Raw genomic sequence first — 17063 nt, forward strand, 5'->3', positions numbered from 1 at the left:
CCCGGACTATGTCCCCGTTCTTATTTGATTGGTTCAAGGATGTTGCTGAAAGAAGTCTTGAGTCTATTGACTGAAAATGAAGAGTCATAACTACCTTCCACACAGGAAGCCTGGCCTGGGATGCAGAAAATGTGTCTAACCTCTACAGCGAACTGCGCTTTCCCAAGAGATAAGGCAGGTTAATTGGGGTTAACTCAGGTGGCTTAAAACAAAACAAAAATCCATACATCCCCTGAGAAGGAGAAACTTAAGATACACAACTACTGTAAGTACCAAGCAAGGGAATGTCAAGAGGAAAAAAAAAAAGCCACAATCCATGCTGCACAGTCAAACTGTACAGAGACTGTACAGAGACTGACTGGAAGGAGCACAGTGTAAAATTTCTATTAGTTTATTTTTTAAGAAATAGGGTATGCTTTGAAGTGTAGTAAAAATTTTTTTAATTAAAAATCAAGCTTTAAAATATTCTCCTTTCATTTGAAGACTTTTGGAAAATGGAGGTTATTCTAATGTTCTTATTTTACCAGCTAACTCTTCCCAAAAGATTTCATTTCCCTCCTCAAGGTTGTTTTAGTACTGGAAAATGTTTCCAGACCCGTTTAATGCATAGATTATTTGTAGCTGAGGCAGGTTTTTTGGTTTGTTTGTTTGTTTTTCCTGGGGGGTAATTAGAAATCTCTTCCTTTTACACAAATCATATTGGAAAATTGTTAGAAGACAGGAGGAACCAAAACAAGACAGCTGAAATTGAGAAAATGTAACCGTACATTTTATTTTTCTGGAGGGCTCTTGCTTCATTCAGCTCACAGGGTGGAGAATGAATTGCTTAAGAAGCTACTTTGGTACTCTTCAATGGAATTTGGAAAGCTTAGTCCAAGAAACTAATCCAAAAAGCATTCTTCCGCACCCTCCCACTCCAGGTTTTTAATCAGACACGTAGATTTATTTCCTTTCTTGGTTTTGTGTCTTCTAGACCATTCATGTCTTGGCTTTGTCTTTTCCCTTACATTGCCAGCTCTTCAGTTACACTTTTTTCATCCCCTGATGGCTTCTCACAGTTCTGGGATTGGGTGGGCATACAAAAAGCATTCACGACTGACCATGTGAGTGCCAGGAAGGCTTACAAAAATGAGCTTCTAATTTACACAGTTTCTCAAAAAAAACGAAATGCCACACTCTTGCTTGAAGGAAATCCACTTACCAGATTTCAAGCCCACACTTCCAGCATCACTAGAGTTGCCTGGAAAGTTACAATAACTTATAATAGGGGTGAGCCACACTGTTCCAGTTTTCATCTCTGAAAATTCTTAGTGCAGAAGGACAGCCAAGATAGATTTCTTGAGTGAAGTTTACCAAGGCTTTGAGGAACTAAAAATAAGGAAATCTAAGGCTCGTCAACATCTTTTTTTTTGTTAATTATAATTTGTGCTTTGTGAGCAATGCCCAGCTACACATTGGTCTTTATTTCTGTTCCAAGGAGCTGCAGGAAACTGGAATTATTTCAAAATTTGCAGGTGCTGAAGTTTGCAGATATGTATATACACTCATGGGGGAGAAACCACTGGACTGAATAAAATTGTTTTTCAAGCAAGCATTTCTTTATTGGCAAATGCTTTTTCTCAGTGATGGAATCTCAAATGACTTAATAAAAACTGCTGAAATTACACAAATACAAGCAGCATCCATTTGGCCTCCTAACCACTACCCCCCTTCATCTAAAAGCTCCACAGCCCCACATTTTGCATACACAAGTTGCACTGTGTTATTAAAATAGCATCTGGAAAAGCAATCTCAGAACGTTACAGCCTCCACCTAGCAGCTCTAATGATAGCGGATCAGGCAGTTTCATTTCCTTCTGAAAAGGTTATGGATCTGAAGGAGTCTGTGACTGTTGCTACAAAGACAGTGGTTAAAATGGAACTGGAGAAAAAATTCACCTCCCATTTCAGTATGTTCCCCCCCTGCCAAAACACACCTTGCTCATTTTTAAAGCTCTTGGTTTTCCCTTGTTATGAATAGAAAAGTCTGAAAACAGAATGTTTTTAGCTGGCAACTCAGAAAGTCAATAAGAAGAGTGAAAGCTTCTCATCTTTCTGGTCTGTATTTTGCACAGCTAAAATAATATTCAAGGACAGCAGGATAATAAAAGGAGCTGAGTAACAGCAAAAAACATACTCACTTAAAATAGATTAGATCTGCAATTCAGCTTTACTAGTAAACTATTTTATGATATATCACCTCACCAACTATTATATATCACCTGATATATGAATTACTCTAAACTCTATTACACTACTTATAAACTGCTAATAAAAAAATCTTACCTTTTTCTCCAATATTTGTCATTGTTACTGAAAAATGAGAAAGAGAGAAAGAGTAAAAATGTTTAAATAGGAAACAAAGTACTTGAGTATTTTAAGCTTCTGTTTTTCAATCTAAGAGGGAAGAGTAAACATCAAATAAGATGAGCTTAAGACACACTGTAAAGCTTTCATGGTGTAGCTGTGTAAATTCATGATGAAAATAGGTAAATAATTAAAAATAATGTCAATTGCCCATGAAGTTTTCTGGCTCCTATTCCCAGGCTCAGTTCTCTAGCACCTCCCTCTATCTGAAGTAGTCCAAGTTTAGCCCAAGTAAAGCCATCTCTGAAGAACAGATATTTTCTTTATTGTAACTGTAATTCTTCAAGATTTATTGTTTATATATGTTCCATTATTGAGGTGGATGTGTCACATTCCAGAACTGTTTTTGCCAGCAATACTCAGTGTTACTTTAGATCCCAAGTGCACAAAAATCAGAGTAGATAAAAGTGGCATTTCCTTTAAGAAATTACCTATGGATTATAGGATTTTAGAATAGTAAGAGAGTGGGAAAAGTGAGAGTACATCAGCAATGGAATACATAGGTATCATGTATCAGTCACTGCATCTATAGAAAAGAACAAATCTTTTTCTTACATCTATATTCCACTCTTGGTCATATTATAAAAAAACCCAAACATCTCCAAGAGAGAACAAAAACTCCTAAGTAATTAAAAAACCCTCCTCCTGCTCTTCCTTTTCCATCCAAACCACTCAAGCACACATTTATCCATCCCAATTCAGTACGATGGATAACACAGAGTAATATAGTGGCACCTACAATTTCCAGGGAGAGGATACCAGCTCAACAGACCTCTCAGCCGCTCTTGCTTTCATAGCAAAAAATGGCTGCACAACCTGCAGGCATGAGGCAACTCCTATTGAAAGGCCATGCAGCCGTGCCATTCCCCATCCTGGCCTGGTTTATTAAACTTACCAAACTTAGGCTTGTTGATAGAGTTAGTCACTATCTGATAAATTCCTGCATTGTGCAAAATATACTTATGCAAGCAGTTCTGCTTCACACCTTTACCAATGACCTGGAAGAATTGAGGGTGTGAACACTCATCGAGTTTGCACAGAACATCAAACTGGGGGGACCAGTCAATACACACGTGGGCAGGGCTGCCATCCAGAGGGACCTAGGCAGTCTGGGGCCAACAGGACCTTTAGGAAATTCAACAAGGAGAAAGGCAAAGTCCTGCTCCTGGACAGAAACAAGCCCCTGCAGCCATAGGGGCTGGGGAGCAGCTCTGCAGAAAGGCCCCAGGGTGCTGGTGGGCCACGAGCTGAGTGTGAGCCCGCAGTGCGCTCCAGCCGCAGGAGGGCAACAGCCTTCTGGGCTGTATGAGCAGAGGCATTGCCAGCAAGGTGAGAGAAGGGGTTATCCCCCTCTATGCAGCACTCGTTAGACCACATCTAGAACACTGCAACCAGTTTTGAGCCCCCCAGGATAAGACTGATTAACTGAGGCAAATTCAGCAGCAAGTTACCAAGCTGGTCAAGGCTGGAGCACTCGCCCTGTGAGCAGAGGTTGTGGGATTGCAGCTTGTTCAGCCTGGAGAAGAGACAGCTTTGGAGGAACCCAACAGTACCTATGCAGAGCGCACTGAGAAGATGGAGCCAGGCTCTTCACAGTGGTGCATGGTGGGAGGACAAGAGACAATGGACATAAGTTGAAAAAAAAGAGACATTCAGACTGGATATAAGACTTTATATAAGCCTTGCATAAGCCTTTATAAAGAAAACTTTATTCTCCCTTCAAATTTCTAGTTTAGCTAATTGACAGCACAACTTGATAAGCTAGATCTAGGCAACTGCTACAAAGAAGTTGAGGAAAGAAGTCAGAAGAGCAGAGATGCTGCAGTATGAGAATGCATGAACATGGTAAAGTAGCAAGTAAACAGTCATCCACTGGAAATAACCAATAAATCTTTAGAGCTGATGTGCAATTCAAAAATGCTGGAGCTGACAGACTAGGACAAAACAGTCAATTTACAAACTCTGATTTTCTCTCTCTACTAGGTATGGCCAGCAAGGTATGCAGAATCCTTACCACTGCTTTCTGACAAAGAACTTGCGCTTGTCTTCTTGCAATAACTACTCTCTGCTAATCAAAAAGCCTTGGCCAGGCATACAATGTGTAATCACTAACTTCAAACCAAGATCCACTTGTTATTTTATGTCTAGTTAGCATCAGCTTACACTCTTGCGAGAACTTTCAATTCTGGGGAATATTATGAGGAGAAGGAGAAAAGGAGTACATCTGTGTCTTAAGCCACAGTATAGAGCAAGTTTGCAGCTTCTCTCCTAGGTTCAGGATAGATGTTGAAGTTTTTCACTGACCTTTCACAGTGGTTTGTAGCAGTCTCTCTTCCTCACAAGGTAATGGCACAGAACATTGCTGTGAGAGAACTGGTGGTCATCATTCTTTTCAATTTGGGATAAACTGTAGTAATTAATGCGCTTAAGCTGAGATTTATCTTCTGATCACTGAATCTACATTAGACAAGAGCACTCTTTAGTCCCCCTCATACTCTTCCCTAAAATAAAACAGCTGGTGGGGATCAAATACAAGTATTAATTAGGACATATGAGAATTTCAATGCTGATGGCCTACATGCCCAAGACAAAAACTATTCCACTAATCTGTAAGTAAGGGACCCAATACAACAGGCCAAAATTCAAGTTTTCCATTAACTGGGAGACCTTTAACAAGTTCCCTCCACCTGCTACCCTCAAATAAGAAACAAGATATATACAAATTCAATAATTTCTAGCTCATGGGAAGACTACAGTTGTTTGAAATTTCTGTCCACCTCCCAGATGAAATATGCTCTTCAGAACATGCCTCTGTTCAGCAGCCAATCTTTTCAATTTTTGCAATATCTAACCTAGAAGTCAAGTATTCCAGACAGTCAGAAGCTATGGACCATGAAGGCTAAAACATAAATGCCTCAAAATGTCCAGCTAAGCCCAGCAGACTGAGAACCAGTTTTTGCTTTTTTCGGACACCTCTGGATGTTTTAATCTCTTTTACCCTCTGCTAAGACCCAGAGTTGTTTTATATACTTCTAAGTTGCAGCCACAGTAAGAGACTGAAGTAGGAGACGCAGGTCTGAAGAGAGAATCCAGTACCTTCAATCTTACTCTCTTTTTCCAGACTGTGATTGATATTTACAGGGAAACTGCATTGCTTAACAAACATCCCCTCAAACTGTGACGCAGAGGAGCATGCAAGATATCCAGTAACTTGCAGCTCTGTAAAACGTGAAGTATCACTCCTTATGCTCATGTCTTTTTAAAGCACCTTTGACAAAGGCTCCCTGAAAGAGGTGGAATATGTGGGAAAATAACTAAGAGGCACCTGCAGGAGCACAGAACCAGAGAGGAGATAAGGGTTGTTCTCCCCCTCCCCGTGAACGCAGACTATATATTGACCAGTACAAAGATAACCCTTAAAAAAAAAATCAAAGCATCAAACCCAAATTACTTCAAACTTTCTCTATTTGTAAAATGACCATGATACAAGGACTTTCTGGGGTAACTATAAGATGTTCATACTTACACTGTTTAAGCGCATGGAAAATCATTTTGTAACAAGGAAAAAAAAAAAAGAAAAGGCTCCGACTCACAAGTTTTGGATTTGATCAGAAACAAGTTCGCTAATTTTTCACCTTCTGAACAGCACACTTGATAAATTTATTAAAAATAAACTCTATATTTTTCAGGAGATACAGTGATCTGGCTTTGTTACATTATTCAATGGTATTTTATTATATAGTCCTCTGTGGACAATTTACATACATCTTTCCAGTGGTTTTCTCCTCTCTCTTCCTAGGGATTATATTTACTGCTGGCAACACACAAAAAAGTAGTTCAGACTGTACATTCTGTCATTAACAAGTATCAGCTTAAATGCTGCAAATTTGCCTACTGGTAGTCAAATAGCATACAAATAATGAATGTAAAAAGTACTTAAATATACAACAACTAAAAATAACCACCTAGGACACACCTATCCCAATCACTGAAAGAGTTTTACAGTTTTGGAGGAAAAAGAATAAAATTACTTGCAACAGGATGGCATGATAGCTTCCATATTTTCAGAAACAGAGATAACTGTAAAACCATGGACCCACCTTCAAGTAGTCCTTAAAAAGTTACAGCTCTTCATCTCGTCAAGTATTGCAGGGGCCAATTTCACTACGAATTAGCCTTCCAAGGCCAACCACTACTATACTGCCAGGATGCCACTTACAGTTCAGTACCAGCAGACTATCACATCATTAGAGCCTCTCTGTTTCATTATGCAGCTTACAGAAGGTGCTTATCAGAATTAGGGACCAGGCTGTGACATCTGTGGGACTTCAGCCAATGTAGCTGCCAATTTCCTGAGCCAGAAACATTGCTTCCTGCTCACCATGAACCACACTCAGCCAGAAAGATGTACAGCATGTTCAGTAGTCTACACTGCTAAATAGGCTATGCTTGCAAGAAAAGCAGTGACTTAGGACAGAAAGTGACATTATGAAATATGGTCTTTTTCTTCTCCCCAGAGGAGGAAAAATTCAGGACAGGAAGGACACACAGAGAAATCAGGGGAATTCATCCTCAAGTTGCCAGTAACCTTCCTTACTGAACTAAGTCTTTCAGCATTAGGAACATTGCCTTGGTAGGCAAAGAGGACAGAAGATACCCAGAGAATATCTGGCCTTGGAGCACACAGAAGGGTGGGTAGGAGGAGAAAGGACCAGCAAAAAGGACCCTGCCCTAGCCAAAGTGGATCCAGGCACACAGCAGCAACAGAACACAACAGGCAAAGTCTGCCAGCTAAACAACCTATTTATAAAACGTTAACCTATGCACATCCTTTTGACTCAGCCAAGTCACTCTGCACTGGCTCAGACCTTAATCTGAATTAGTACTGGAACTAGATTTACCATTTCTTGAACTATGGCTCATTTTCTCTAGAAACCTTTATTCTCAATTTACCCATTGAAAAATTAAGCAGGCATCCATCTGCATGTAGCTAGAGACAGTGCAAACACATTGCTAGCACAAAACCCAAAAGAACTTGAAGAATGAGATTCCTGTTAAAATTTTGCATTAGCTAACATTAAGTTTTACCTGATTTCTACACCCAAAATCAAAGTTCTTGAATGGTAAATATAACGGTTGGACTAAAAAAAAAGAAAAAGACTGGAGAAAACACTGAATTTTTTTAAAGCTTTGATGGGGATAAGGATACAAAATCTTGCTTCCACAGCTTAATGTACATTTTTTAAACATTTAAAAATCAGGACATGGGAAAATTTTTTTTTTCCTGAGCCTCTGCATCCACATCTATAAATAGTCGTTGCTTTCAAACTTTTATACAATTTAACATCCTTATCTGATCCACAAAACTAAGTATGTATTTTATCTTCATAGCATATCTGAAGCTGTAAAACACTGATCTATAGATGCAGTTTAACTCATCTCTCCATACACGTAGAAGTGCTCTACTCTTATGGCATGTGTTCTACCCTGTAATAATCTGTTATAATTTAGAAGAAAAAAAAAATCAATGCTAGTAATAAACTACCTCTGGGCTGGACAAGGCAGTGCTTTGCATTGATTCAGAATGACAAGGTGAAGACCAAGTCACCAATGTTTCCTTTAAGAACCAAAGTAAGAGAACTATTTCTGGCAGATTTAAGGTCAGCGTAAGTAGTCATCAATAACCCATACGTTTTATGGCTGTTTGACAGAATTCATAATTGTGTTGGTAAATTCAGTTTAATCCCTAGCGCTGCGCACACCAAACTACAACACTCAGCTATCCAACACAGATTGCTATTAGATATCCTTTCTGGCTATGGCTACAAAAAATGTTGGTTTTGAATTGAGCATGGCCAAGAACTGATCTTTCACACTTACAAACTTCCTATTTACTTTTCAAGTCACAGGGGCTACTTTAAGAATGAAGATTATTCCTAGAGAAGTTGTATGATCAGATCCTTTTTGGAAACAGGAAAAGTGCACACTGGCAAATACACCTTTGTAAGCTATTACGCATCCAGCAGGGTTAAATCTTTAACTGAAAACACACTCTAATCTATCTTCATCATAAACCTTATGCTTTCAACTTAAAGCCATGGTTTAAACTTCAAGGCACAAACCCTGCAGGTAGTACTAGGTGCTACACAGCAAGATAAGCAATCATACTTAAAACAGAGGTTAATTCAATTTCAGAAGTGGAGAGAGAAGCTTTTCGGGAAGAGCGGAAGCATCACCTTTTGAAGGAGGAACAAACCAAGGAAGTTATACCTTTGAAAGTCTGAGAAAGAAATCAAATTAAATTTGGGAAATGCAGAGGAATTCTGCTGGCTAAAATTCAAAATGCTGATTTTACTGCAGCTGTGAGTTTTGAAACCTTCCTAAAAGTAGCCAGAGATTTCAAAAGACGTAAACTGTGGTGTTTGCAAAACATGGTATAAAATATACAAAGGCCCTTGCTATTTTAGTAGCCAATGTACAGACAAGGTTATTTGACAGGTATTTGACAACAGCCAACTGCAACGTTACAACACACTTTTATTTCTGCAGTCACATGTAAGCTGTAGACAATTACAAGACATGATCAGCAAATACCATAAAGCCTTTGATCCATTTGGAGAACACACTGAACAAAGAGCTCAAATCCGGGTGACCAAATCTTGGGCCTTACTTTTTTTTGGTAAGGCATGGGGTTCTGTTAGCTTCTGTCTCAGTATTTCCTGTTGTTTCTGACCCTGATCACCTTGCACCATGCCTACAGGGTGCACATTAATTCTGTCCCTAAACTGAGATGAATTAAGCAGCTTGCGCTCCCACTGTAACTTCCATCCCACTGGGGTTAAGAAGAGTCAAAATGCCCAGTTCAGCCCTGACCAATCCAGTCCTACAGCCAAAGCGTTTCATGACCACTAACATCTATAGCAGCTGCGTGTTGTTTCATGTTTTTCTGTTCTAGACTGTATTTAGGGGTAGACAGATCACAGTTACTTAATCAGTTAAAAGAACAAAGCAAGTTCTGGCTTATGAGCTTTGCAGCCTGGACTGTGACTGTCTGGTTGCCCCCTCTCCAACTGATCCAAGTCACTTACCCTCATCCAAATCAGCCAGATCACTCACTAGGAGTGAATATTTCCTCCCTCTCCCTTCACTGAAATAATTAATAAATGCTTGCTTCTGTGTTTCAGGGCAAATCTATTTTCCTTCTTGAAGACAAAAATTGAAGCTTTATTTTAGGACATGATTCCCCAAGCAAAAGTGTTAAACCTGAAATTGATGACACGGAAAAATGGATTAAAATTGAATACATAGAGCCATTTGTATTTACTGAATAGCCCTATCATCAGAGCAGTTGATATTTTCACTGTAAACATCTGTCATGACACTGTCAAATTTTCATATTTTTCTTCTAACATGTAATTCCAAATCACAAACTAGCAGAAAAATAAACCTGGAAAACATCTTAATAACTGAGATTGTCAAGAACATTTCTGACAAACAACAGTGCAAGTAAATACTGTTTTTGCCTTATCAGAGGCATGGACTAGATAACTGCTTGAGGTCCCTTCCAGTTCTACAAACCCAAATCACAGCAACAGCTAAGAATGAAGGCATAAAAAAATCATTTTCTTTGCATATGTAGAGTTTACTGAATCCAGTACATATGTTCTGAGTATCAGATGTGTTTTCTCACGTACAGGAGCAATGGATGAAGGGGATGAGGGAAGAACTCTCTTTGCAATTAATGTTCTTGTTCCAAATATCTTAGGTGCAAATTTCAGCAGCTTCAGCTATCAAAGTTCAGTGTATTCACTGGATATAGCCTATATTTTCCCCTCTTTGTAAGAAGGCATCTTTCTTAATACCATTTTGGAATGCCTGGAAACACAAGACAAAAGCAATGAAAGAGGAAACATCTAAAAAATTGTCTAGCTTTATATTTATGCATCTACAGATATAGCTATTGCATGTACAACTGGCAGGAGTTAGAAGAGTATGAGATTTCACCAAATACCTTCATCTAGCACGGATATTTTTACTTGAAGAACATTTGCATTCCCTTTATCTCCAGATGTGAGAATTCAGGATCATGCTGAAGCCTCTAAAATTTTATACAGAAGAATAAATCTTATTTTCAAATATTATCAGTCCCTTAGAGCTACAAAAGAATTTAACAAGAGTTGTGGTACCTCGTGCAAAGCTTCATCTGATTTAACTACAGGTTACAAATTAATCAGAGGTAAAATCAGACTGTGCTTAAGAAATACTGGATTAAAATCTACCCACTACAACACACTGCCTCTTCCAGTGCATAGACAGGATTGTTTTTAACTATTGAAAATCTATAAATATTAAATAATTTCTAAAAGCAAGTAGTAGCTACAAGACACACTGATTTCTCATTTCCTTGGTCAGAAATGCATACTACTAAACATACTTCCACCAACCCAAATAAATACTCTTGTCCTGGTACTTGTTTACAACTCTCCGATTTATCATGTTGACTTGCCCTCATTTAATCTGAGGCATTTCTCTCTTATTCTGCCTATTCCAGAAACTTAGGTATTGTATTTATTATCTTGAAAACATAACAATTATCTCCAACATACACACACAGATACACACTCAATTCTACTACTCACTCCTTTGAAGACAATGTGGGTGCAAAGGTCTAAGGAATATGAACCGGCCACTAAATTAGGAAAAAAGTCTCCAAATCAGTATGGATCTGAAGACTCAGGACAGACTCAACAGCAGTAACAGAAGAGAGAGAGAAAAAAAATCTAACTACTTCTAAAATGAGCACTCTTAGAGGTATTTGACAAGGTGCCTGATTCAGAGAGCCAGGAGGCTCCTGTGATCTAGTACGATGAACAATAAATCCCTTGCAACCCAGCATGCAGTTTTTCCAAGCAGGAAGTTTGGCTTGCAATGGGGAATGGGACTGGGATACCCACTTTATAAATTTCCCTGTTACATATTCTTTCTCCCCAGCATAGATACTAAACAGCCAATTGAATCTGAAAACAACATTTGATCTTTTAACTAAGGTGCAAAAAAACTTTTATAATTGAGATATATAAAGAAAACTGTATGTTTGTTTATAGTTTTTCACTTAAGACATTTTCCCCCTAAGCTTTTAATCATTTTACTGAAATATTTCAGAAATTTTTGCTGGAAATCCAGCCTTCTCCCTTTGTTCTTCCAAAAAAGAGAGAAAGAAGTTTTCAAACAGTCCTATGAATGACTCCACTATGAGATATGGAATGTGACAGCTTTCCATAGCAGATCACTTGCAACTTTAGAAGAAAGCAGCACTGTGAGGTGCCACAAAATAATTTCTGTACCAGACAATGCAGAAAAAAGTTCTGTTTTACTTAAGTGCACAGCTGATCCTAGAAACAAGTCTATCCACATTTTCCAGGAAAAATTATGCACTACAAAAAAAAAAAAAAAAAAAAAATCACAGTACAGTGCATGTTCCCTTTTACACGCATCAGTGTTTGGCCTGGCCCTTCAGTTATTAACTTGCATTCTGTCTCCAAAGTGACATCCAAAGACACAGAAAGCACACTCCTTCAGATCTTTAATAGCTTTTTTAAAAAGTTAACATTTACCATGCATTGAAATAGTGTGGTTCTGGCATTACAGATTCTTTGAAAATGAACAGCTTTTCAGTTTAACATACTTCCAGTTTTGCTTTATTATTTAAAATCAAAGAGGCAGCTTCACTGCCTTGTAAACAGTTCTGAGAACATCCCTTAGCTGCATGTCAAAACTCTAGACACAGCTAAAAAGATGGAAGAGATTTATCTTTTGCTCTTACATTTTTAGTCCTACAAAACCATGACTTTTAATTAATTTCTAAAGCAACACATCTTCAATAAAAGGAATATTGTACGAAGGTACAATCCTAAAGTATGATGTGCTGAAAGTTCTTTTGATTTCATTTAAACTGTATGTTTTTACTTGACACGTAGGTCAGATGATAGCAGAAAGATATTTTAAAAATTAAACTATTATTGGTTACATAACTCAACTCAAAAACGGGCTTCAGCTGAAACTTCTCTTTCTTATCTATTAAAATTCACTTAATATCAATAACTGACTTTAGCAGTAAGTATTATCCAGAAAAAAAATACACTAGAACCAAATCCTCTATCCTGATTTGACTTCATGCATCAGAAGTCAGCCAGCAAATAAAGGTTTAAACAAATATAACTGAAAAATCTGTTCACACTCACTGTATAACAATCATAATAAATATTTAAATATCAAATAAGAGTTATCCAACTATTTATGAAATACTCTTAGGTAAAATAAATACACTAATAGTAAAAATGCAAGGGACAAACAAGTTTCTGGATTCCATATATTTTATTTATCATCCCTCTGCCCAACCTTCGAAACAACCATTTTGTAGAAGAAGAAAAACATTCTGAAACACTTAGGTTTTTATGAACATATTCAAATATTTTTAAGAGAAAGAATATTTAAAGGTCCATTAAGTTTAAATACAGAGGAAGTTATTTTGGGGGAAGAGACAAATACTACTGGCAAACAGAGGTCTTGTGAGCTTAAAATACCAGAAAAATCCAGAGAATGGAACTGGAATAAAGCAAAGCAATTTTAAAAACTGATTTGTTTACACATTTAATTCCAGTATTCTATAACCAGTAGGAAGAAGATAACCATTTCCTAGTGTTCAATACCTTTCTCCTTTTTCTTAAAGGTTAAAGCAGCATGAGCACTTAACTGAAGTCACTAATAAAAGAGACAAATGTAAACATGCTAAATTCTGTAGTTAAAAGTTGTGGATTCCTTTCTTATTTCTAAGACCTAAACCATTTTTCGCACTTCTAAAAAGTTACTCAATACTATGGCTACTCAGTTTTAGAGATTAAAGACTTCAACTCAGTTTAAAAGGATTTTTTTTTTAAATTTAACCTCTCTCCTACAACCCTCAGTTGAAATTTCAAAAACAATCAAAATACTACATTTTGAAACTCATTACTAAAAGCTCCAAGAAATCACTTTGGTTATAACCCTGCAAGGTTACTTGCTAAGTCCTACTAACCTATGGTTAACATTGCTCCCTGTACATTATTGCTAGCATCAAAGACAGTAAGTTGCAATACACAACAAAAGACATAGTTATATACAATCTCTTTAGCAGTCAGTGCTGCAGGAATAAAAGATGAACTGAATAGACAGGCTGGCTTCAAAGCACTTGAAATGCCTACGGTCTACTCCTGCTGTTGGCTTTTGTTCTCAAAGTTGTTAGCTATTCCTTCTGTTGTTTACACTAAATATTCATTAGTAAGATGAGGCATAAGTTTATTTTATCTTAATAAGCCAAAAATGAGGAAAAACATCCAGATATAGTTGAAAGACAGAATTAGTTCAAGTTGTGGATGACTGCTATGCCAAATTCAAAAACCAGTAAGCCAGGCAGAATGGGAAGGGGGGAGAAGGAAAAAAAAAAAAAAGACGTTTGTTCATAGAAAATAATTCAATACAAGAGGTTTTTGGAGAATTCTGAGATTCCCTCTTCCTTTCTTCCCACAAGCCTTTTGCTTAGAGCAGTTCTCAAAGTATTATGGTAAAATAAATAGTTTGAAGGAAGTTTTAAGCATCCCATTGCCCTAAGAGGCTTTAGGAAATGCTTTCAGGCATTAGTATACTAAAACACATTTTTCTGGTGTTATATAGAGTTACATAGAAAAAAAAAACAGTAGATCACTCTAACAGTAGTGCCTGAATCAAGGCTACTTTTTGGGGGAAAGTATCAAGGGAATTTGTACTTTAAGACAGGTGTTAACCATAGGGTCGCTTCCCCCTGAAAAGTCCTTGCCTTCCTTGTCTCAGTTTACCTCCCCTTTCCAGGCTCACTCAGGCAGCTTTCCCCCCAACTTTCTAACCAGTCTATTTCCTTGCACCGGAGGTACAAGGTACACTTCAGTCCTCCTCTTCCGAGATGCACAGGGTACTCAAATCCCAGTTTCTAGACGAAGAGCAGCCACAGCAAGAAATGCCAAAGTGCAGCCAGCAATGTGGGCATTGGATGGAGTCACGCAGATGAAAGCTCTACAGAGATTACCCAGAAGTCGTCTGTTGCCAATAATGATTTTTCAAGCACTTAAAACTAACAAATGTGAATGCCATTAGTGGGAAAAAAAAATCCTTGATAGGGTCTATACCATCCCAAGTCTTGAGACCTCACTCCAAAACAGAGGAGCTAGACCTGGGAACCATTTTTTGCTAAATGTCTCAACTAACTGTTCAGCCTGTAAGTCAAGAATTTTCCTATCATATTCTTCTGTTAAAAAAATCCAAAATTAGCTACAAGATTACTGAGATTTTTAACTTGAACAGCTGCAGTCTGGCAAAGTTACATGCACCTATAAATACACTGAACTTGACAAGGTTTTTATCCTCTCCCTTATTCTCTGAACAGAAGCTAAGTAACTCAAGACTCAAGGGACACTATGGACCCACCTACAGTAAAAGGTGAACAGAGATCCAATGGATAATTTGTATTCCTCTGGGCACATTATTATAATACTGCTTATAAAACACCTGTATGCTAGTGCATTAGCGTCTACAGATTAATGATTAGATTGTTTTCTACAAGATATACTCCAGGAGAAATAGGAATTAATTAAGAAAGCCTAGCTAGCTAGTCCTTTAATAAACTGTTCTGTCTTGGCTTCTCAAATTCAACCAAACATTCAGATTATTCCAGATCTACAGGATGTAATTAATTATTCGCCTAATGCTGAAGAAGCATCAGGCGCACTGTCAAGATGACTCTGAATGAATCGCGGGCTGCCAGCGACAAATACAGACCAAGAAGTTGTGACAGCTGGGCATTTTTCAGATGACTGAAGACGACTGTATGGGGAATACCTCCCCAAAAAAGTCTTTCTACTTGCACCAACTCTAGACTCAACCATTTCCCGTTGCCTGTTCCTGTTTTCCTGTTAGTTGATAGAAACCCCTGTGTCTATATACGCTGTCATGCAGAGTGAGAGACGAGAAGGGACAGCTAAATTTGCTGGGCCTATGCCGCCTACACACGAGCTTCTCCAGTTCCCACTATATCAGTATGCTAGGGAGAAAAACTCAACCCACCAAAAGCCGTCTTTGATGGATTCTGTCTTTAAGTGGAAGTGAAAATCATACGTGATTAGATCGCAAAAGTGAAAGGCAGCGCAGAGGCTCAGGATGACCCCAACAACTTCAGGATTCGGGGCGGGGGCCCAGCACCATCCCGCACTTTGGGGGGGGGTCAGGGCAGGGTGGGGCAGGGGCCCAGCATGACCCGGCACTTTGGGGGGGGGGGGTCAGGGCAGAGGCCCAGCACCACCCCGCGCTTTGGGGAGGGGGGTCGGGGCGGGGGCCCAGCACCACCCCGCGCTTTGGGGAGGGGGGTCGGGGCAGCTCCCCCAGCAGCGGGGCAGCGGTGCCCGGCCGCTCCTCCCTGCAGCTCAGGCACCCGGGAAACAACTTCAAACCGGGTCTCAGCACTCGGGCGAAAGCAGGGCGCGGAGCCCCTTCGCCCCGCCGCCGCTGCCGCCCGCCGCCGCCCCAGCCCCGCCGCTGCCTCGGGGCTCCCAGCGGGGGCTCCCCTCCCTCGGCAGCCCGCTCCCGCCGCGCCACGGGGGAAACACCACGAGTTTCCTCCCTTCCTTCCTTCCCGCCCGGCCGCGGTGCCCGGCCCGGCGGGCGTGGCGGCGCCGGGGCGGCCCCCGCGCGGACAACAACAACGGCCGCCGCCCGGGCGCGCCCGGGTGCCCCCGCCGCCGCGGCACTCACGCAGGCAGAGCTGGGTGACATAGGCGTAGTAGGACCAGCAGAGGATGCTGGAGATGAACAGCACCGGCACCCAGTAGAGCAGCCGCCGGCAGCGCCGCCGCGCGCCACCCCAAGCGCCCGGCGCCCCGGCCGGCGGCGACGCCGCCGCCATCTTCCCGCACCGCATCCCGGCCGCTCGCTCCGGGGGGCCGGGGCCCTGCCCGCGCCGCCCCGCCCCCGGCCGCCGCCCCGGGGCCGCCCCCCGCGCCGCTCCGCCCCCGGCCACCGCCCCGGGGCCGCGGCGCTGCGCGGGGGCGGCGGGCAGCGCGGCGCCCTGGCGGCCCGTCGTGCCTCCGCGGTCCGCCACAGCCTTTGCGAGCACTGGCAGCGGGGGGGGCTGCTTAAAATGTGCCTGGACTCGGGAGAAGGCTTGTACCGTGTCTCACACAAGGGGCTGCGTAGGAAACCAAGTGCTGGCAGCGTGCGTGGCTGTGCCGGAGGGGCACGCAGCAGCCATGGGCTAGGAACAGGCCCGGGACGGAAGAAAATTAGATAAAATATGACAGAAACGTCAGAGCTGTGCTGCCAGGCTCCAGAGTATGAACCCGACTTGTCAGCGTATTTATTGAAGAACTGAAAAAGAAGTTAACCGTATGGCTGCAGTATTTTTATATAATACCAAATCATGTGTCCCTCATTATTCAAGATTAGGCTGAGGAATTTCAGTTAGCTGTAGTAAACTAGATGAATGAGCAATACATTATAAATTGAGAGCAATGCGTAAAATGATTAAATATTCCATGGCGGTAAATTATCTATTCAAGAAAGAGATTGGTATATCATTGTGAACAGCTCAGTGAAACC

At 40.5% G+C, this 17063-nt stretch overlaps 1 protein-coding gene across 5 annotated transcripts in view; it reads right to left on the reverse strand.

Annotated features, from left to right (window-relative positions):
* Nucleotides 1-16386, reverse strand: part of ZDHHC2 (zinc finger DHHC-type palmitoyltransferase 2) — a 52742-nt gene extending 36356 nt beyond the window's left edge. For 4 of the 5 annotated variants that reach the window (XR_010884427.1, XR_010884428.1, XM_067298013.1 and 1 more), the window contains exons 1-2: nucleotides 16221-16386; nucleotides 2325-2351 (exon numbers count right to left, since the gene is read on the reverse strand). Coding sequence is in view for 3 of the 5 variants with exons in the window: in XM_067298013.1 (XP_067154114.1) it covers nucleotides 2325-2351; nucleotides 16221-16386 (193 nt within the window). In the remaining 2 variants the exon portion in view is untranslated. Of the gene's footprint in view, nucleotides 1-2324; nucleotides 2352-3856; nucleotides 3874-16220 lie in introns of those variants that run through there. The other variant, XM_013949488.2, reaches the window with a different exon arrangement.
* Nucleotides 16387-17063: the final 677 nt, after the last annotated feature.

This window comes from Apteryx mantelli, chromosome 5 (genome assembly GCF_036417845.1).
Source record: "Apteryx mantelli isolate bAptMan1 chromosome 5, bAptMan1.hap1, whole genome shotgun sequence".
NCBI classification, from domain to species: Eukaryota; Metazoa; Chordata; class Aves; order Apterygiformes; family Apterygidae; genus Apteryx; species Apteryx mantelli.